This window comes from Telopea speciosissima, chromosome 4, assembly GCF_018873765.1.
Source record: "Telopea speciosissima isolate NSW1024214 ecotype Mountain lineage chromosome 4, Tspe_v1, whole genome shotgun sequence".
NCBI classification, from domain to species: Eukaryota; Viridiplantae; Streptophyta; class Magnoliopsida; order Proteales; family Proteaceae; genus Telopea; species Telopea speciosissima.
Genome location: NC_057919.1, coordinates 69709892 through 69733431, shown reverse-complemented (window position 1 = coordinate 69733431; position 23540 = coordinate 69709892). Strand labels below are relative to the sequence as shown.

Below are 23540 nucleotides of genomic sequence, written 5' to 3'. Positions count from 1 at the left end.
ACATGGTTCATGCTTCTGTAGAAGCACTACATCCACGGTGAAACAGTTCTCCTTATTTCTCTTATTACTTTTTGGAACAAAGATACAATATATATGAGAAGAAAAACAAAAGAGGGAAGAAGAGGAAACGGATACAAATATGACCGTTGGGACTTAACTCACACAAGCTGGACTGATGAACTTCCCAAGAAGCCAAGCTGGTGTATGCAGCTTCCCAATACACGCCAACACTCCCCCTCAAGTTGGGGCGAAGATATCAACGGAGCTCAACTTGGCCAGTAATTTCTAAAAGAAGCCTTTAGATAGAGCTTTAGTAAACATATCAGCAATTTGATCTTCACTGCGAATATATGGAGTTTCAATGGTCTTGTCATGCACTTTTTTTCTAACAAAATGGCAGTCAACCTCTATATGCTTTGTTCTCTCATGGAACACAGGGTTTGAGGCGATATGAGTTGCAGCCTGATTGTCACAAAATAATTTCATAGGAGTATTACATTGATTCATGCCCAATTCGCGAAGTAAAAACCGGAGCCAAACCAATTCACTGGTAGTTGATGCCATTCCTCTGTATTCAGCTTCAACACTAGAGCGAGCCACAACATTTTGTTTTTTACTTTTCCAAGTAACAACATTGCCACCCACAAAGGTAGAAAAACCAGTAGTAGATCGTCTATCTGTGGGGTTATCAGCCCAGTCTACATCAGTGTACCCCACAACTTTGGTGTGACCATTATTTTTCATCCAAATGCCCCTGCCTGGGCAAGATTTTAGATATCTCAAGATACGGTTAACGAGCTCCATATGACCCTCAGTGGGGGCATGCATGAAGTGACTAACATAGCTCACCGCATAGGAAATGTCAGGTCTAGTGATGGTTAAGTAAATTAGCCGCCCAACTAATCTCTGAAAGCGATTGCAATCTTGTAATGGGGAAGTATCATTGACAAATTTACTACTATAGTCCATGGGGGTATCTGCCGGTTTAGCACACATTTTTCCAGTTTCTTTTAGCAAGTCAAGGACATATTTCCTTTGCAAAAGGAACAAGCCTTTATTAGAGCTAGCTACCTCAATTCCGAGAAAGTAGTGAAGACGACCTAAATCTTTAATATCAAATTTTTCTTTCAATTGAGACTTGAGAGTTTCTATGCCATGGATGTCATTTCCAAGTGATAACAAGATCATCAACATAGATTAAGATCACCACAATTTTTTTGATTGTTTCTTGACAAACAAAGAAGAGTCGACTCACATCTCTTGAAACCAAAGGTGATGAGAGCCGAACTTAGCTTCCCATACCAAGCCCGTGGGGATTGTTTGAGCCCATATATGGCCTTTTTAAGTTGCAAGCAACTCCATTATGGTTCTCCATGGGGTGACCTGGAGGAAGGTCCATGTAGACTTCTTCTTCAAGGTCCCCATGCAAGAAAGCGTTTTTGACGTCCTAGGGACCAGCCACAATTGACTGCCACAGACATCAAAACCCTAACGGTGTTCATTTTTACAATTGGGGCAAAAGTTTCCTTATAATCTATACCATATGTTTGGGTATAACCCTTAGCAACAAGGCGAGCTTTGTGTCTTTCAATAGACCCATCGCTCTTGTATTTAATTTTGTAAATCCACCTACAACCTACAGGTCGTTTCCCATTGGGAATAGAGACTATATCCCAAGTCCGATTTTTACTAAGAGTCGTGAGCTCTTCCTTCATGGCAGCCGCCCATATAGGAGAGTTTTTTGTCTCAGCGAAGTTGGTAGGTTCATTTAAGGCATCAACGGTCGTAAGGAAAGCTTTGCAATTGGGTGATATCTTGTCATAGCACACATATGACTGAATCGATAAGCGTGGTAGTATGAAATGAAGTATAATCTTTGAACCTAGAGGAGGCTGACTTACACGGGTTGATCTTGAACAGGGGTTGGAATGATAGCTTCGGTTGGAGTGGGAGCAGCATCGTCATCGGGGGAACTCGCCTCTATATTACCGATATTATTATTACCTTGGTCGGGAATAATCGGAAGAGGAGCAAATTCCAAATGAAAACCACTATAGTCATACTCGATCGGACTAGTCTCCCCCTGAATTTGATCCCTGCTAGAAAGAACATGTGAGATTCATCAAAGCTAATATCAAGAGAGACATAAACCTTTCTAGTGGTAGGATCATAGCACTTGTATCCCTTTTTAACTGATGAATATCCTAAAAAAATACATTTTCGAGCTCTAGGGTCAAGTTTGTTGTTTGAGGGAGAATGGATATAACAGACACAACCAAAAACTCGAAGATGTGAGGACTTAATAGGACATCCCATAACAATCTCCATAGGAGAGTTAAAATGTAAGGCTTTGCTAGGTAACCGATTAATTAGGTAGCAGCTGGTGAGGACTGCATCAGACCAATAGGTTTTTGGTAAATGGGCATGAAATAGAAGAGATCGGGTTACTTCTAGGAGGTGTCAATTTTTGCGTTCAGCAACTCCATTTTGTTGAGGAGTACCGACACAGGAGGTTTGATGAATAATTCCTAGACTTCTAAGAAAAGTCTCAAAAGGGGTGTTGGTCTATTCAGTGCCATTGTCGGTACGAAGAACTTTAATCCAAGTATTAAATTGATTATGAATCATGTGACAAAAATCTTGAAAGACACTAAGAACTTCACTTTTAGAGGTTAGCAAATATAACCAAGTTGTGCGGGATTTTTCATCAATAAAAGTCACAAAGTATCTAAAACCATCTCTAGAGTCCACAGGGGCATTACCCCAGACATCAGAATGCACAAGTTCAAATAATTCAGTTGATGTACTAGTACTATTTAAAAAAGGAACCCTATGTTGTTTTATAAAATGACAAATATCACAATCCTTAGAATTAAGAGAAAAAGAAGGATTAAATGCATGGAGCACACGATTAGATAGGTGCCCCAATCTCCAATGCCAAATCTGAGATGTATCATCCTTAATTCTTTTTGCAGTAAAATGCTTCACCGGGGAGCTCAAGAGTATAAAGACAGTTTTGACATTTTCCTTCACCAATCGTCCTCCCATTGGTTCGGTTCCGAAATATTACCTTGTGCTGAGAAAAAATAACATCACAATCCAATTCTTTAATAATTTTGCGAACTGAAAGAAGGTTAGAAGACAAGGCAGGGACAAACAAAACACTTGCATTTTAGATAATAAATTAATTGTTCCCTGCCCTATAATCGGAATTTGAGATCCATTGGCAACAGTGATTTGAGAATTACCGATATTAGTATGAAAATTAGAGAGGTAATGTAATGCACTACTCATATGGTCAGTAGCTCAATCTACTATAAAATATTTTGAGGAGGAAGCATTAAAAGCATTACCAGAGATAGCACCAGAAGTTTGAACAAGGTTGGCTGAATTAGAAGTTGAAGATGATACTTCTTTGGCTTGCATCAGCTGCTGGAGTTGAAGAGAGATTTTATCGAGAGCATGCTGAAATTCTGGAGTTTTTTAATCAAGTCCAACAGCTACTTGAGCTTCAACGCCTTTGTCTTTGCTAGGTCGAAGGTGAAGATGCAATCCCCAACACCTATCCTTGGAGTGACCATCACGACTGCAGTGGTCACAATGATACTTACTCTTACCTTTTTGTTTTGTGAACAACCGAGCTCCACCACCACTGGATTGATTATTAGTGGAAGTTTTCACAATATGAACAGAATTTTCAACAGTAGAAATTCCTAAGAGTTTAGTGTTGGAATGCATCATCCGTCGACGGGTTTCTTCCCTTTGAATGGTGGCACAAACATTAGTAAAGGAAGGCAAAGAAGCGTTCATAAGGATTTGCCTTTTAATATCATCATACTCAGGCCGAATGCTGGCCAAAAGTTGGAAAATTCTATCTTGTTCTTCCCTTTGGGCATAGACATCAACCGTTTGTGCCAGCGGGCGGTATTGACGCAACTCCTCCCATTTTTTCTTTAAGTTTCCAAGGTGAACGGTAAAATTCTGATCAACAGTTTGTTCAGTGTGAACAATTTCTTGTTGCAACTCAAAAACACGAGATGCATTATCAGCATGGCCATACATATCTTTTAACGAAATCCAAAGAGATTTAGCAATCTCTGAGTAAGCAAAAATCTCATAAATTTGTGATTCCATGGAATTAAAAATCCAGGACATCACAAGATGGTCATTAGCTTGCCATTCAGCGAATTTTTTATCAGTAGGTTCCGGGGCCTTTGTCGTACCATTAACATGGCCAGATTTGGATCGGCCACCAAGAGCAATGGGAACAGCCCTGGACCAAGGTAAGTAGTTTCGTCCATTAAGAAAAATCGAGGTGAGACGACCACCCATCTCAGTAGAACCAACAAGTTTTCCTCCATTGGGGGTAGCAAAATCTTCCATTAAGTCCAATAAGAAAAGCAACAAGAAAGTAACGAAACAAGGTAAGACTTATCTGAGAAAGGCAGGATGATGTAAGTCCAAGACGAAGAATAACGATCCTAGGTTCATAGAGAGTGCTCTGATACCATGTTTGTAGTTCAATAAGAATTTCTCAAGAAGAAATATAGAAAGAGAGATGAAGAGTCACAGATATAACGTGGTTCATGCTTCTGTAGAAGCACTACATCCACGGTGAAACAGTTCTCCTTATTTTTCTTATTAATTTTTGGAACAAAGATACAATATATATGAGAAGAAAAACAAAAGAGGGAAGAAGAGGAAACGGATACAAATATGACCGTTGGCACTTAACTCACACAAGCTGGACTGATGAACTTCCCAAGAAGCCAAGCTGGTGTGTGCAGCTTTCCAATACACGCCAACAAAATGTTTTCATCTGGTGTAAAATTCCAAAGTGGCTACTATTTTGGTTAGCTCATCACTATTACCAAATCTCTGGTAAAACAAGCAATGAGCGACCACAATTTGATGATATTATCTGGTCTAGTTTGCTTGGATTCCTTGAAAAATTGGATAAGAAGCTTTTTCTTGTCAGGATAAGGTTATGTTTAAGCTATAAATGCACATACCCATTCTCAAAATGAAGAATGTATTTTTAATTGAAAATCAGAACATTGTTTGGATACATGTTCGCTAAAATGCTTTCTTGATTTTAACCCTGATATTAGATGAAAACCCTTTTCGTCATTTCATCAAACATCTCATTGATGTTATAACTGGCTCCCAAGCTGAGTTTTTATAACGTTGCGGGGGAGGGGTGAGGTTGGACAAAAGACAAAACATGATGAGTTGTTTTGATATATTATTAGCAAAATCTGAGGGTTCACAAATCCCTATCGGGTTCTAATATGTTCCCCAAAATACCCTTCGGCGCACATCTCAAGCCCCATGGTGAGTGGACTTAAGGAAAAATCGGTCCTTTTGTAAATGCACTAAGACAATGGAAACGAAATAGAAACTCGGTAACTCTTCTTTTCTGAAATCGTTCTGCAAACACACCTGATATCGCGTTGCAGAGTCAAAGAGTGTTAAAATCGAGTGCTGAGTCCCCAATATGAGAAAAAAAACACAAAATCTTCATTGTCCATGCAATCACAACACTTTGGTGATCTCTTATCTCTACAATTGTTTATGCAACATCAAGTGTACTGATATCAAAACTGCAAGCGCTGCACCTGACGGTCCTGACCTCCCCAACTGGTCCGCCACCATAATTGGCGGTGTTGACCATGGGAGAGGAAGGGTGCGGAGTAGGAAGAGGACGAAGCAAGAAGGGCAAAGGCCAGAAAAGTAGCACATCACATCGATATACAGAGCTGAAGGTGGTACCGCGGCAGAAGGGCAACGCTTAATGAGTTTTTATTCCATTCCAGAACAAGAGAAATTATCGATAACATATAAAGATTGGAACGAACTGTGTTCCCGATGTTCCAGAGAATTCTAATCCTAAAACACATGCTGATAACGCAAAGGAATGCAGAGTCTAAGAGAGTAAGAGGTTCATGGAAAACCGTAATCAAATTCAGCTATATTACAAGAATTTGACAACAGGCAGACCCAAACCAAAAGTAGATCAAGAAAACCCAAAAAAATTGGGAAACCAACAGCAGCAGAAACCTAATCGGCGCAAAGACAGATACCGGATACTGGTAGGCTCAGGTTGTTATCCTAAAAGATATTCTAGTTTGGCATCAGGTCCCCTTGATTCTACTACATCCTTTCCATCTCATCTAAGGATAGGGGGGCAACGAGTATTAACACGAGTCCACACATGCTATTTCAAGATCAGATCTACCAACAAAAAAATTAGGCAAGTTACGATGCACAATAGGTGAGAAAAACCTGGAGATGGTATTCCATATGATGGTGATGTTAGAATCAAACTCACAGGACACAAAAGAATCAGTTTATTTTCTGACTCAAACAACTGCGGGATGTAAAAATAAAATCAAACTTAAGATGTACTTATAGATAATAACCAAAAGTACTGTATGCTTTAAGAAAAAAGGCCTATTGTAGAAAATTAAAAACTAGAACTACAGCAAGCACCTCCCCCTACAATGTTATAGATGAGACGCATTTGACTTTGTCCTCTTGACTAACACTTGACCTCCTTCAACCCATGGGCAAAGTACAGAAATGTTGGGTCAGTTGCACCTTCCTTGTAGTATGCAAAGACCAGACTGCCATCGTCATGCATACTCTCACCTACAAAACTGCAAACAAATAGCATTGTTAAAACTTATCCAAAAAAATATAAAAAGCATTGTTAAACATCAAAAGAAACAAATATACTGGCAACATTATTATACCAACAAATACTTTACAAGAGAAATTTTTTTTTTTGGGGGGGGGGGAGGGGGACTTTCAATAACAACAGAAATAACACGAGATATGGAGAAATAGACTTTTGAATACTAAAACCAAGGCCAATTGTTGAGTAAAGGGGTGGGGAAGGTTTGAGTGAAGACTTTTAGAAGGATCACTGGACTTAGCAAGCCAGGCATGAGAATCGACATCTTTCCCTGCCGGCATGTGTTTTGAGTATTTCACAATCCAAAATAAAACAAAATTGTACGAAGTGGAGTTAGGGAAACTAAGAAACGTACAATTGAAGGTCTTTCAGCTTTGGAAGCAGGAACTTAGTCGCACCCTCAATGTTCTTCTTGAACTCCTCTTGCGCCTCACCTTCCAACTTTGGGGTTAGCAACTTGATGTACCTCTTTATGTATGAAAGAAATTGCTTCTTGTCAAACGCAGGTTGTTCCTATAAATTAAAAAAAAAAATTACATAAGCTCCAATTAATTCATACAGATAAATGTATATAAACACTAAAAGATAGAGGAGGTAATCAACCTGGAGACGGAATGTATCAACAATATCAACAACCTTGACAGCCTGGTCATCCAGGCCCTCATCATCCTCACCGCCTTCTGCAGAAGGGTTGGCACCGATGTTTACATCAACTGCTCCTTGAACAACCCACTGAAAAATTACCCATACGAAAAATGTTAGTTGCCTAGTTTACAAATTATATTGAGTAGTTCAAATTTTACATCATCCTAATGTCAGCATTCATGAATCAAGAATTTCAACAATTATGAAAGACCTATAGCTATGGATGGGATTAAGTTTAGCCCAATAATAACACGGTATAATAATGGGCAACAACTTGTGCAAACCCTCTTTCTTTTTTCTAAATCAAAGTTAATTGCGCTATTCCAGGTCATTAGGTTTGGCCATGTGATGGTCGAACAGAAAGTTAATTGCGCTATTCCAGGTCATTAGGTTTGGCCATGTGAAGGTCGAACAGAAAGTTAATTGCGCTAGTCCAGCTCATTAGGTTTGGCCATGATGGTCGAACAGAAAGTTAATTGCGTTATTCCAAATCATTAGGTTTGGCCATGTGATGGTTGGACAGAATAAATCCCAAAATGAATTTAAGAAAAAACGTACCTTTCCCTCAACTTCCCAAAGCAATCCATTTTGGATCTCTTTGTATGGAAATGAATCCGAGAGAAGCTCATCACCTGGAAATTCATAGAAAATTTGTAGCATCAATTCCATAACTGAATAACATCAACCTCAACAATAACAAAACCCAATAATGTTCAAATTACAAAACATACATTCTAAAAAATAAATAAAGCATAATAGAACAAAACTTTAAAAAAAAAAAAAAATGGACAATGGACAAGCCAAGAGAAGAAAGGCACAAGAGTTGGTTTTACATCAGATGTAGCACTTATATGGTAACATCACAAAACCTACAAAGAACCATAAACAGAGAAAATGAAATTGCAAAGCAATAAGCACAGACAACTTGCCTCTTAGCATTTCAAAGATTGTAATACAAGTTTTGTGACACAAGGGGGCAATTCAAACATTGTTCATTCAATAACTAGAAAGGAAAAATCATATACACAGTCAACTCAATAATAACAGAACATTCAAGAAGCTAATCGTCTCCAATAGTAGGGTTCCAAAATAAAAAATAAAAAATAATTTAGGAACCCCGTTTAGTATGCTTACTTGCAAATAATCTTAGCATATACACCTACTGTTTCATATAACTTAATTGGATGTACTTTAGGATACATCCGCAACACACAATCCCTCCCCCTCTCATAAAATTCTAAGCAAGCAGGGAGATTGATGCATGAGCACTGCGATGGACCGGCCCAAACCTGTTGGGGAACCTAGATGGAGATGAAACAGGTCTAATTGATTTTTGGGACTAGGATATAGGGACTTTTGAATTATTTTTGTAATTTTTGCAATTTATTTATTTCTTTCCTTACGAGAATTAAATAAGGTCAGTAGTGTTTGCCTATTTGGTTTTAAAATCTATTTAGAGTTTGGTTTAGAGTTTAATTTCAGTTTTAGAATAGGATTGGGATTATTTCAGTTTTACAGTAGGAATCTTTAATTATTTTCTTTAAATACTGAAGTAATCAAATGATACTCAGATTTTGAATGAAGTTTTATTTGAGTTGTGCCGAACTAGTACGAAACAGGTCGTGTGACCAGCTTCTTCATCTCTCCTCCTCAAGATTAAAATCTCCCTCAGTAAAATAAGATAAACAGGAAGCAAACAAACGGGCAACAGAATACATCAGAACATAGAAAAAAAATTTATAGCCGCAAAAACCCAGTAAAACCTAGGTAAGGCTTTAAAGAAACTATTCATCAAGCAATTAGCAATTAAGATGTCTCCCTGTCACTAAGACCCTGTTTGTTTAATAGGATGGAAATGAATAGTTAAACAAAGTCTGACAACTTTCCAAGTTTTAAAAAATGGAGCTGTTTGGTGGCAATGGGGAGGAATTTCTCACATTACGAGAAACTCCCTATCGGCTTCTGTCTTCTCCACCTAACCTCCTCTCAAAATCCCACCAGTTCTAATAGTATTGTTACGGGAAAGGGGGAAAGGGGGAAAGCAATGGTCACAAGGGTCATGGGAAGGATTTCTTATATTATAAGAAACTCCCTATCAGCTCCTATCTTCTCCACCCCAGCTCTCAAAATCTCACAGATTTTGGTAGGATTATTGTAGGGAATTAGGGAGAAAGCAATAATCATAAGATCTGGACCATGTCTTCCCCCCAAAGCCGTGGATTTTCTCTCCTCACTCCCTCTCTTTGCTCCACCCTCCCTCTCTCCTCACCCCCACTTTTGCAGCTCCCAAAAAAGGCCAACCAAACACGAAATGGAGTGAAAAGTGTATCTTTTATCCCACTTCACTATCCCTGCCATTCATCCCTCCAACAGGCGGGTCGCAGTCCGGCAACATGCTACCATCTTTGTTCCGCCCTCTCTCTTTTGTAGCACTCGAGCCCATGGAAAAGACCAACCAAACAAGAAATGGGGTGAAAAAGTTACATTTTCCCTCCAGTTTACTATCCTTGCCATTCACCCCTCCAACATGTGGTGCCCAATTTCCAAATTTCTCACCCCACACTACCCTTTTGCCAAGGAGTATGGTGTGAGAAAGTTGGGGATCAGACCCCACATGTTGGAGGGGTGAATGGCAGGGATAGTAAAAAGAGATAAAAGATACACTCTCCACCCAATTACTTGTTTGATTAACCTTTTTCATGGGAGAAAAATACAGAGAGGAGGTAGGGGAGAAAGAGAGGGGTGAGGGAAGAAAGAGGGGATGTGGAGGGAGAGGGGAATTTTATCCCCTTATAGTTTGCAAGCTTCATCTTTGCAACTACTTCACCATCTGCGAATATAAAAAACCACAAGCTTTATAAAAAAATAAGGGCATACCCAGTGCACGAGACTCCCGCCACTACGGGGTCTGGGGAGGGTCATAATGTCCGCAAATAGAAACAAAAATTAGTTTCAGGTCAAAAGTCAAGCTAGTCTTATCTTTGATGTTAAGCCCCCCCCCTTTATCTTTGATGTTAAGCCCCCCCCCCCTTTCCCAAAATGAGGACTAGTTTTTATGTGTGTGTGAACTCATTCAAACCAAAAGAACTAAAACACCCAGTGCCACCACAATCAACAACGACAATGTTGGAAGTGGAGGTGGTGCAGGTGTGATAACTGGCTTCATGTCCGACCCCAACCATGCATCATCTCTCTCTTTGTTTTCATGTCTCCCTTGTAACCTTTTATCATTTTCCCTAAAATTGTCAAACTTTATTAAACTATCATTCCCATTCCACTAACTCCCCACTAAACAAGCCTAAAAGATTTTAGTGACAACCTCCTCATAAACTTCAACAAAATTTTCCAAATTAGAGAGTTAGATTCCAACATCCAAACTCAATCCCATCGACCAAACATGTCATGCTCACAAGAGTTCATGAAAGAAATCATGACACAGATTAGCTGTTAGGTATGGTATTTATTACCGTTCCCAATAACCCCATACAAAGGGAAACAGTATGACTTGGTGACAAACACTGGAATGAAAATAATTTAGGTAACTACAACTCCCAATTCTAATGTAAAGCAGAAAACTTTGAAAAGAGTAAAAGGAAGAACAAAACAAATAATCGAGGGCAGAGCAGGGATATTCCAAAGAAAAGCAGCATGCATAACTGAATGTAGAAATAACAAAAAGACTACAAAATTTATACAACACTGACAACAAGATAATCAACAATACAAAATTGAGGATGTAGAAAACGATGGTAAGCCTGCTAGATCCAGTTGATGCATGGAATAATACTCCACTTCAGATCTAATAAAAAAAGTTCTGAAGCACCGGAAACAGTAAAACAAAGATCCAGAACCCTACAAACAGATCCACACTTAACAGAAGAAGACAATTCAGAATACGAACTGAACAAATCAAAGGAATAATTACCTGTAAGGAGATCCTGATACACAATCATCGTTGCAGAGTTCCTCGGCGGCTCCTTCTACAACGGAAATAAGATTGTGCGGAGAGGAATGCAATACCGCCGAAAGAACGAGAGGGTTTGCGAATATAGAGACACCAATATTTTATAGGCAAGGGTTAGCGAGGATAGAGACAATTACATATAAATACTAATATCTTAATGTTATACCCAACAAGTCCCCTTTTGCTTTCCGGTACCGTGTAAATTACAAACTGAAACTGTTTATCCAAATCCAATCGAACAGTTTTTTTTTTTTTGGTTGTTAGTGTTTGATGCTTACTGTGACTTATTTTAGAGTTTCATGGGTGTCAGGAACACAATCGAACACTTTAAGGGCAAGATCTGGGAAAAAATCTCTACTTGGTGGTGTTTCTTGCCCAAACTATTTATAAACTAAAACTATTTATGAAATAATTTGATTTTAAACCAATAAAAACATTGATTTTAATCAATTAAAAGTATTAAAACCAATTAAAATTGATTTGTAAATAAATCGATTTATACTTTCTAGTGTTTTGTGTTTTGCAGTGGATTTCACAATCTACAACTTTATTTCTTAAGTCACAATTTGAGTCTAAATGTATTAGTGGTTCAAGCCTAACAAAAATAGGTTCATTCTTATTTAGGCCCAAAAATTGCAAATCAACAACAAAACCAAAATTGATATCGATAAAAATGTTTAACTAGAACTATTGAACCATAATTGTTTATTAATTGGTTTCGGTTTGAGATATTGGAAATAAATGATTCGATATTGATTTCTATCTTTCATATTTTGAACTGAATTGGAATCGAACCGATTAATCAAAATCGATCAATTAACACCCTTAAATCTACATCGTATATCTAGAATTATCGACAGTTCATCAATGGGCTTCTGGAGTTTGGATTCTAGATTATCTCGTGTAAGGCTTATGATAAAATAGAAGGCCAACTTTTGAGTTGGACCTTGGTTTTAAAGCCAAGTTTGGTTTACTCAATCTTACTTCTTCTATATAGAGACATCAAGGTATGTATATCGGTTCACATTCAACTTTGAAAGTTTTACTATAGGCAAAAGTTTCTGCGACATAGGGTGAAGATAGAATCTTTTCATCTAAGGTGATTTGATGCAATGACCAATAACTCCTACCCGTAAGGTTTAAAATAACTTTCCTTTATCGGATCATATAGTCAAATCTCGCTTAAGAGATTCCCTCTTCAGATAGGTGAAGAAAAACTCATTCCTTTACGGTTACTCAATTTCAACCTTTTAAAATCTAAAGATAAAAGTCTTAACATGATGGGCTTCCCCTGGCCCAAACTAATACATGGCAAAGGGGCATGTGTGTGGTTTCCTTTTTGCTCTTTAATAAATATACTATTTCATTGTCTATTATTGGTTTAAAATCTAAAATGCCAATATCTCCCTTTCTATTTTTTATTTTTGTTTTTTACCTCTCAGTGGGAATCAGCCACAATTTTTGACAGAATCGATTCTTAATTATTTAAAGCTCAAACAATGTTTGACCAGCCCTGAACCACTCTTTTAAACATTCTCCTTTCTTTTCGAATTATTAAAAGTGATATAGAAGGAAATACATAGAAAGAGGAGGTTCATGAACCAAAGTAGCGATAGCTAATAGTTTGATTGGTTGACTGAAGCCAATATTAAGTAGGGGTGTAAATGAATAGTTAAAATCTATTTTCGTATCCGTGTTTGTATCTGTTTAGCATTAGCCGAATCCGCCCAAAAGCTAAACGGATGCGGATACAGATAGGTTATAACTATCCGAAAAGCCTTTACTGAAAAAAAAAAAAAAAATTATCCGAAAAACTATATTTATATGTAAACGGAGAAAATATCCGATCCGTATCCGTATCCGTACCCATTTAGCACTATCCGAATCCATCCAAAAGCTAATTGAATGCGGATGCAGATATAGCACTATCTGGGCCAAATCCAATCCGCTTACATCCCTAATATTAAGCATCTAATCATCCAAATGGATCCAGTTGCAGACCAAAAAAAGAAAGAACCCCTTTGATCAGATGGAGTTGTTGTTCCTTAATGGGTGGGAATGAGGTTGTCGTTTGCAATTTGAAATTTATAAATTTGAAATCTAGGTCAAATCGGCCTAGAATTAGGAGTGTGGTTCAGGTCCTCATGCGAAGACACTCCTTGGCATCTAAGCATCACCCATATGGAATCCAAAGGGGACAATAGATTCCATATGGATGGTGCTGAGGTCCCAAGGAGTGTCCTCGTACAAGGACCTGAACTAGACTCTAGAATTAACTCCTCATATCTAAAACCCAGTAATCTAATCCCTACAATCATAGAATTGGTCGTTTAACGGTCAATTCCAATTTGAATCGATTGATTCAACTGATTTGATTCAAATTTTTGAAACCATAGTTTGACCCCAACTTCAACTGATTTTATTCTAACTTGTAAGGTTTTCAAAAACAAATTTATGCAAGTGTGCCTTCGAAAACAAATAACACTACCAATTCTTGTATCGATCTTAGTTGATATCGATGTCAGCATCCATATCAGTTGAAATTGGTTTGTATTGGTGCAATACAGTTATACGAGCGATTTGTGAGATTAAAATCCTCTATAGTGCAAGCATCTTGCGGTGCACTGTAGTGCGGGCCTAAAAACTCGACATGTGGAAGAAGCTTTATTCAATGGTGCAAGCTCGATATAAGGCAGTTTTTTTTTTCTTCATGAACTTGGCACTGTTGAATGTCACAACTTCCACATGTCGAACTCTCAAGCCCACGAGACAATGCACCGCAAGATTAGGACGAAGATGTTTTTTCCCGTTGGTGCCACTTTTTTGGGATCTACCTATACGGTTTAGTTTAAAAAAAAAAAAAAAAAAAAAAAAAAAAAAAAAAAAAACTCTCATTGATTCAAGAGTCGTAGGGAGAATAACTAAAGGAAGAGCGCAAGTGGGCCATAGGGTGGGTGGTGCGTGCGAATATTCTTCTCTGCTCAAACGAAATATTCTCTTTTACTCTCAGAATTGAAGCTCAACGTAGTGGATTCTGGAATGGAATAAAGCTACCTAAACGAAATATTCTCTTTTCTCCATTAATTTAAATTTTGAGCAACGGAAAATGCTTTGAAGGATATTCTGGATAAGGGTTAAAAAAACAATCTGGAGTTGGATCGGTGAATCCCTCGATTTATAATGGAATCGGCCAATTCCTGATTCCTAGTCCAATCCTAGTTTCACTCCTATATTGATAAGAATTAAGAACTAGTTGGATCAGACTGATTCAGATTTGAATCGGCTCTGACCGATTCCGCCATCAATTACGAGTTTTAAACCTGATCTGGACATGTCTATCAGGAGTTCTCATGTGATTGAAGCAGACAGGGAGATAGGATTCGAATCAATAGAATGGTGGACTGATTCTGGTAAGTTATGTTCGTTGATTGCGAAGACTAGAGAGGTGGTGTGTCCGTGGGGATGTTTTGGGTTTTACTAATCTAAACAACTTTTCTCTTAAATATTGTAACAATTCTGTGGTAGAGCTGACTTGTTTTTTAATTGTTAAGGTGAGGGAAAACAAGTGGAATTTTGTGATGGGTGAGAATGTTTCGAGCTTTGTAGATTGTTATTTATTAGTTGTTTCTGTTTTTTCTTTCATAAAAAAATAATTATATTAATTAATACATAGAAATATTTTATTAATTTCCTTTACCAACAATTTTTATTTGTGTGAATGTGAAAAACCTGAATAGGCTTGCTTGTCTATGTTGTTGCAATCATTTTACTAAATAAAGATCCGCACAATGAGTTATATGCTAAGTTGCATCACAGTTTTAGATATCTATTAGCAGATATATATCAACATTGTTTCTTCTTTTTTTATGAAAAAGAAAATAGTATATTACTCGAGAGGAAAAATTACATTATGGTTAGGGTAGGGTTTGGTACATATGTTATTGAGGGTTAACCAAGCTTTGTTTAAAACATTATTACAACAGAGTTTGTTGCTACACTAGTTAAAACTAATACTAGTGAAGGTGGCAGTTTCATCAGCTAGATTAAAGTAAAGATTAATTAAGTTCCAAGGTAAGTGCATAGAGTCAGTAGGATGGAGGAGAGAGTAGAGTTCTTTGTTGTAGAACCACACTTCTTTGAGTTAAATGTTTGCCATCATAGCATATCTCCACCCTTGCAAGATTCCATGAAGTTTTGCTTCTTTCTCATATGTAGTTGTGAAGCTACCTACAGATGTTAGAGCATCCTAGCTAGCTATCAAAATGGAAAAAGCCCAACTGGTTAATCTTAGTTCAGGGTCATAAATGTTTGCGCAAATTAAACCAGGGAGTTGAAGATCAGGGTTAGAAACCTGTTGTGACTCATTGAAAGGTTATGTGCGTGGTGGAGATATAGGTGTATAATTGGATGGGGGGTGAATGCATAAATCATCAAACCACCAAGCCACCGAGATACATCCCTTAAACCAACATGGGATCAACCTTGGCCAATCCCTTAACAATTTTGTTTCTTATAGACCAAATGAAATAGCAAGTAATGATAAAAAATGCAAAAAAAAAATCAAAGTTAAGATTGTTTATCAAAGACATTAGAACAAAGGAGAGAAGCACACAAATGTGCCAATGTAAGGCTGTATAGATGCTTGGTTCTCAACTCAAGGGGGTCAGATGCCTAGATACGCTTAGTCCAATCACATGATAGAATACATGTTAGATTAATTTATCACTAGAACCACAGAAAATACATGTAGGTTCAACGGACATCCATTTCGAGATAGAAGCTTTAACAGGTAGTCCTGCATGTAAGACATGCCAAAAGTACATTTTAAATCTCGGATGAAAATTAAACTTCCAAAAAAAAACACCACTATTTGGTAATCATAGGGTGGGGATGAATAATTGTAGAAATGAACTTGACACCAAGTTGAGTGGAGAACGACCCAGAACTAGAAAGGGAACATCTCTAATGATCATCAGATTTTGAAATATTAATTCTCAAAATATTATTAACAAAAGTACTAGGAAAGCATGAAGATAGAGTGACAATATTCCAATTTCCATCTGAGATTAGATCCTTAATTTTATTGAAAGAAGTACTACTGTTTGGTGGTTTAGGGATACCAAGGCCTGATGGGATCTAAGAGTCAAACCAACAAGATGTGTTATTTCCATTGCCAATCTGACAAAACACCATTTTCTGTAAAACCAGTAGGACAGAGGCTATACTATTCCAGGTCCAAGTTCCTTGTTTAGACATTGTCTTTGGATAGAAAATTGATGTCTTAGGGAAATATTAGCCTTTAGAATTTTGGCCCAAATAGAGGCTCTTTCATTGAGAAGTCTCCACCTAAGTTTTAGGATAAGTGCTTTATTATGCGTGGATGACTTTCGAAGTCCAAGACCACCAGAAGGGATAGGTTGGCATATTTTGGACCACCCGATTAAGTGTATTTTTTTCCTAGCCCCATTATCATTGTTCAAAAAATTAAGCTAATTAGAATCTAAAGAACTAATAAAGGGGAAATTTTGTGGTCATCAGACTATGTAATCACCAACGAATTGTAACATTAAAAAAAAGAGAAGAGACTAGATTTCTAAAACAAAGCAAAATCCAAAAGTAAAATAGAACAATTTACTTGTCATGATTTTACAGGAATCGAGTATTCACCTCTTCCCACGAACAACTGAACAAGTGCTTGTAAAATATCCTTCTTTTGACAATGTATCCAATGGAGGGATTCTTCTAATTGAGATGTGTCGGTTACATTCTACGACCTCTTTCTTGATGTAGGCCCAAGCCCATCAAGTCCACAAGGCTCAGGGCCTAGTCAAGACCAAGAACCAACCCATACATGATCGGTCCCAATCAACTCAAAAAATCCAGCCCAAGATCAATTAAAGCCTTGTTAGTGGAGAATCTCTACAATGCCTTTAGAGATTCCTTAGTGCATGATGATTAGGCAGTTTTAATTTTTCTTCCCTCTTGATCTCCCTTTTATTTCTCATGCACTCCACCTTTTCTCATACACTTTATTGGGCAGCTACATCAAGACATTGAAGTTTGCATGGAGACATTGGAGCTTGCATCTTCTTTCTTGGAGATTAAGCTTATATTCTCAACCCTTGGATTGTTAAGGTAAGATTGTCTTTTTTCAACCAATGTAATGCCTATAAAAGACTATCAACTTATTGTATTTGAGTATTGAATTTTGATAATTTTGAATGAAAGTGTCTTTGGCATCTCTTTGAACCAAGTTGAGTTCATCTCTTAAAAACCTTGAAGAGTTGGTGTTTTCTATATCTACTTGAAACCTTGAAGAGTTTCACTCCTCCTTTGAAGAACATGAGCTTTTCCTATCCTCTTTGCATCCTAGAAGAGTTGCATGACCCTTGGAGCTGCAAACACATCCTAGAAGAGTTGAGTTTCAGCCCAAGACAATTCTATGTCTATCCTTCTTTTTTTGTTTTGATTTTATTTTCCAAAATTCGTGCACTAAGTTAATGAGATATTTCAAACATCTTACATTATTTTTCTGAATAAGACTTCTTCATAAAAGTTGTAGCCCTTTCTCTTATCTCAAATTTGCAATTTGAATCACCCCAAAACGATTTGTGAATTGAGAGTTATTATCATTGTACTGACAGGGTGCAAATCTGTCCTATTTAGCCTCTTTGTAGTTGAATTGTACTCACTCTCCCATTCCTTTGTTCAAGTATCCTAGTTGAGGCCTACATTATTTACCCTTTTATTTCTCTTCCAAGTAGTGACCAATAGAAACACACCTATTGGTTTTGAAACGTTGCGGAGAAGCAACTCTTCCCCATACCAGTTGGTATTTATCCACACACACTTTATAAGTCTGTGTGGGTTACACTCTTACAAGAAACCCACTGAACAATGCCATGTTTTTAAACAATGCAAATGAAGGTCTGTCTATGAAATTTTTCATCCCATCACACTGTAAATACTTAACTTTCAGATTAAAAATATTATCAGCCATAACAAGGACTCAAAACATTCAGTTGTGTTTGATTTCTTAAACAAGGGAAATTAAAAACCAAGAAATTCTCATAGCATCATCAACAATAAGAAAGAAATAAGCATGCCTCTGTGCTAGATGGAATAGGTGTTGGTCCTCAAAAATCAAGAGGAACAAACTCAAATGCTGCAGTTGAAATGGAATCAGATAAATTATTATCCACCAAACGAGTCTCATATGTATTAGAAAAACTTTAATGTCCAGAAACAAAGGAAGAAAATTCTGTGACTTCAAAAAATTCAGAATCTTATGATTCAGATGTCACAGCTTGTTATGCCAATATGAAATTGAAGTCCTCATCATATGCTTATGGCTGAATCGAAGAGGATATATTCCTTCACTGGTCAGTCCTCTTAGAAGAACTTTCTCATCTTCCCAGATATTCTCTGACACTCTCTTTCCTCCCTGATCATGTGAGTCCCCTATATACAAATCACGAGCCACTCCCTCCCTTGTACCCATTCGTTTGGAGTGGGAGATATCAATACATGTGGGCGGCGTATAGATCCCATATATAATATACAAAACAACATATATCTTGATACAAAAAATATTTCAGCTAGGAAATAGTAGCTCTTTTTTACATCACTTTCTACAAAATAAAATCCATCAAGTGTTAGTCAATGGATATCCAATCTGGGGACAATTTTTCCCAACAAAGCCTGAGTCACTCTCTTCTAGTCTTCCCTGCAAGCAAACCTTTTTATCAAAAAAGTAAAACCAAACTACAGAAGAAGAATTTGTCAAAGGCCTGTACTGTTACGAAAACAACGCTCAGAATGGCGATTTGCAGAAGAAAAACGAAAATAGAGAAAGAGCACACAACGCACAACACAGAGATTTACGTGGTTCACCTCCAATATAGAAGCTACGTCCACGGCCGAGCAGAAGAATAGGTTTCACTATTTTTTTGAAATGTTACAAAACCCTCATTACCCTATCTCAAAGAGATAAGAATGTACAATATATAAGAAAACCCTAACCCAGAAAGTACACAAATGCCCCCAGCCCAAAAAAGCCAAAAAACCTGGGCCGGACCAAAACATAACACATGGCTCAAAAGGTACTCATTTCGAAGAACTCGACAAGCCCAACAACACTCCAGCCTTTGGCATGAAGCCCCGCCAGTTATCGGCATTTCAAGATCGTTTCAAGGCCAAAACGGCCCTCTAAAGGTCTCAACCACACTTTCTGGACCAAATCAAGCTTCGCCAACAACATTTACATCTATATTGACAAGTTCTAGATTCAGTTGTAGCTAATCTACTTACCTCTGCATTATGAGTTATGAGGCAGAATTCAAATTAATTAAGATATACTACCACATCAAAGTCTCTGCAATGTACTCTAACATGACTGTCTACTTAGTATATGGCTCTCTGCTTCTCCTGTTCCTTCAACCTATCTGCAACAGAATCTGGATCAAGCCCTTGTGCAGATTCTGTTGTCCATGATGCTGAAAAAAAGATTAGAAGACATAAATAAAAGAAGGAAAAAAGAAAGAACACAAAATTCACTCTTCTCCTATCTCTCCCTTACAACCATCTTCTCCACAGCCAAATTGATAAAACATTTCCAATCTGAAAGAACACACAAATTACTCCCCAAAAATGTTTCCTAAATCAGGTTTCAAGGAACTTAAATGGAAATTAGAACTGGGTTTTCTTAATCAAGAACTTGGAACCCAACCCCACCCAACTTTTATATTGGTGACTCTGCAGACTTCCCATCCATAAACCATAATGATCAGCTAAAAACAGAAATAATGACGATAGCTGACATAGCAGATGGGGACTTCATATTAGGGACCAGTTTCATCCAAGAGGCTCATTAAAAAAAAATAAAAGCCAAAGTGGCATGAGTTCAGTCCCAAAGATACAAACAAAACTCATTTTATGTCTTAAGAAGTTGCAGAATCACCTAAAACCACAAGTTGATGAAAGGATAATAGGATATGCATGTACTTGAGTAAAACTAATTTGTAAGGTTGTTGAACAAGAACCTGACAATATGGACAATTTGAAGACTAACTAACTGATCAAGAATTTATAGGAAAGTGTTTGTCAAGAAAATTACAATTACATATCTATCCTTATATCTTAATTTCTACCCAACAAGTCCCTACTTTATTCCTTTGTATGTGAGAAGAAGTAGGTAAATGGGTTTCTGGACTCTGGAATCTAGACTCTCATGTAAGGATTGGGATAAAAAAGCAAGCCCATTTTTTTGAATCTGGGCCTTAATTTTAAGCCCAATTGGCTGAACAGGGAAAAATTCATTCTATTGGATCAAAGTTGAACCCCTGTTTTGCAGATAAACTGTTTCCTGACTTGAACCCGCAACCACTTGGTAGCAATGGAGCAACTGCACCTTTGAGCTGAGGTCCGACATGATGGTCTTCCTTGGGTCTAGATTAATACACACCAAATGGGCTTGCTTTGACAACCTTGGGCTTTGTTTTGGGATGTATTTTCAAGGAGACAGGGAATTTGACAAGATTCGATGCCCAGGCCCAACTGGATGGGTCCCTTTAGACATTGTTTAACCATCTCTTTATCAGATTCTTTTAGATATGTTTTCTTTTGAGAGATCTTATCATCCATAGGGATCCAGCTACAGAAAAAAAGCCCTTTGATGTGAAGAAGTTGATCCATTCTGTACAGTCTATATGATTTGACCCCAATTTTGATGAAACCACTTGTAAGGGTTTTAAATCTCTGCAAGTCTCTGTTCAGGGCCTTGAGGCTCAGTTGCAAAAGTTTTGCAAATTTGACCTTAAGCTATATACGGCTTAGTTGAGTAAATAAGCTCTAAGGGAGGATACAGTCAAGAGTTGGAAGTTAAAAGAGATGGTCCAAATCTGTAAATGGAAATGTGGATCATGGAGAGAATAAATTCAATAAAGTAGGAAAAAGGGAAGAGAGCGAAGGGTGGGTGGGTGCGTGCGATTGTTCTCCACAGCTTAAAAGAAAAATTCTCCCTCCTCGTGGATTGTGGAATGGAATAAAGCTAGCTAAGCTCAATAATAGACATTAATTTTTTTTATTTTTTAGTACCATAAAGCACAAAGAGCAATAATAGATACGCCAAATGTTTTCTGTGCCGGACATATTGGGGTGGGCAAAATGATCACCCTGCCCCTTTAATGGCAGGCCCATGTGTCTGGGCCAGGCTGCGCTGCGGCACAGAGTACATCAACCCTAATAAATATTAATCCATTTGACAAAAGTTGTTTCCCTCAATAATAGATAGTAGGGGGAAAACGACACCCGGTCATGCTAGACATGTCGCCCATGCGCCCTCACACAAGAGTGTGCGAAATGATCAGAGGTGGTGGTCATTTCGCGTACCCCTGTGTCCTGATGCAGGGGTGGTATGCGCTGCGCAACCAAGTGGCGTTCTCTTTCCCTAGATATTAATTCTAATGAAGAAGGAAGTATAGATCTCCGTCTCTCTTCGTTAAATATGTGGATCCCCTTCTCTCCTCATTAAATATATCATTTGGCTACGCATGTAAGATGTCAACATAAGCGGAAATATGTAAATCCTTAACCCTAACTTGACGTGTGCATTCATCAATCCCTTTAATTTCATTGCAAATGTTTTTTCCTCCACTAAAATAGCAGCATTTGGTATGGGGAAAAAGAATGCTACTTAGTCGCATGGCTCTTGCACCCCAACACAGGAGCACACAAAAGTACCATTGTGACCCCTCATGAAATCAAAAAATCACACCTATGTTATAGGGTTTTTGAGAGGACATGCTGCTGCTGACGATCACCATTTCTTTGTTAGATGAACAAAAATATAATAACTTTTTTTTCTTTGAGTTTTTATCAATGAAAATATAATTTGGGGAGAGATTTGGCTTTAACCCACTCTTCGTCTAGGATCAAGTTCCATCAAAATTGGAATAAAACCCTCTTAACTAATTAAAGTGGATTTCCACCATCATTCAAGCATTCAACCGGAGTTTATATTGCTTTCTTTTATAGTTGCAGTCCTCTTCTTTTCTTTTCTTTTTTTGTGGGGGGGAGGGGGGGGGGGCTGCTTTCCGTACTCCCCTTCAAAGTTCAAACATTTAAAAAATACAAAAAGAATTATCCATGGAGACCACAGTGCAGTTCAACCTAACAGTTGGTCATAAAGCAAATCCATGGTAATATAACTGGGAATTTTCTAAAATTCTAAATTAAGACCATGACTAGAAGTCTAGAATCACAAAATTGGGATTCATAGCAGATTGTTAAAGACATTACCATTTAGTTAGAAAGTAAAGTACTTTCCTAATTAAAAACCTGCTCCAACCCCTCCCCCCCTCCCAAACACATCAAGACTTCATAATGTTCAATGATAAATTAGGACTTGTTAAAATTACAATATAGAACAACGCCATTATTTTTCTGATAACAAATTGTTGTTCTAGGTTAAAGAGGATACAAGCAGGAAATTTATAATCAGTGCTAAGCATCATTATAGGTCAACAGCTGAAGCTAAGAGGAAACAAGCAAGTGAAGATAATAAATCACACCCTCCACTATCCCCGCACACCAAAAAAAAAAAAAAAAATGGTCGTATGCACAAGGCTCCCACGTTTAGCAAGGTTTGGGGAAGGTCAAATGTACGCAGCCTTACCCCTATTTTCAGGACTTGAACCCGTGACCAAACGTTCAGCAAGTGAGCACTTGACCAATGCACCAAGCACCCATCCCAAAAAAAAACGTATAATATGCAAAACAACATTTATCTATGGGGGCAGGGGATCTGCACACTGCTTGCGTGTAATGGCAACTACACACACACTCACCTCAAATTTTGTTTTTTTTTTGGGGGTGGGGGTGGGGGTGGGGAGAGTTCGTCAAGTAGCTAGGGGCTGGAAAATTGGGGAAAGAGAATGAGTGGGAAAGCAAGTTGGAGGAGAGAGAATGTGAGAGTGATGTACAGACTGCTCGCATGTATATCCTTTTCCCTCATCGGTGATACAAAAAATGTTCCAGCTAGGAAATAGCAGCTCTTGTTAATATGAATTTCTACAACAGAAAATCCCATCAAGTGTTAGCCAATGGATATCCAATCTTGGGACAATTTTTTCCAGCAAAGCCTAAGCCATACTCTTCGAGTCTTCCCTGCAAGCAGACTTTTTTCCTTAAGATCAGAAAATAGTAAAACCAAACAGAAGAATTTGTCAAAGATCT

The 23540-nt window shown here is 37.8% G+C and overlaps 1 protein-coding gene and 1 long non-coding RNA gene across 10 annotated transcripts in view; one reads left to right on the top strand and one right to left on the bottom strand.

The window, feature by feature from the left end:
* Positions 1-11403, bottom strand: part of LOC122659989 (translationally-controlled tumor protein homolog) — a 38873-nt gene extending 27470 nt beyond the window's left edge. For 6 of the 9 annotated variants that reach the window (XM_043855160.1, XM_043855162.1, XM_043855157.1 and 3 more), the window contains exons 1-5: positions 11268-11336; positions 7901-7974; positions 7301-7429; positions 7053-7210; positions 6543-6659 (exon numbers count right to left, since the gene is read on the bottom strand). In XM_043855160.1, coding sequence (XP_043711095.1) covers positions 6543-6659; positions 7053-7210; positions 7301-7429; positions 7901-7974; positions 11268-11295 — 506 coding nt within the window. In that variant the 5' untranslated portion in view covers positions 11296-11336. Of the gene's footprint in view, positions 1-49; positions 61-3607; positions 3613-6502; positions 6660-7052; positions 7211-7300; positions 7430-7900; positions 7975-11267 lie in introns of those variants that run through there. The other 3 variants (XM_043855161.1, XM_043855163.1, XM_043855155.1) reach the window with 3 other exon arrangements.
* A 7476-nt stretch (positions 11404-18879) lies between these two features.
* Positions 18880-23499, top strand: LOC122659995. The gene is made up of 2 exons (XR_006332594.1): positions 18880-18914; positions 23343-23499. It is a non-coding gene; the product is annotated as an uncharacterized LOC122659995 (long non-coding RNA).
* The last annotated feature ends 41 nt before the right edge of the window (positions 23500-23540 follow it).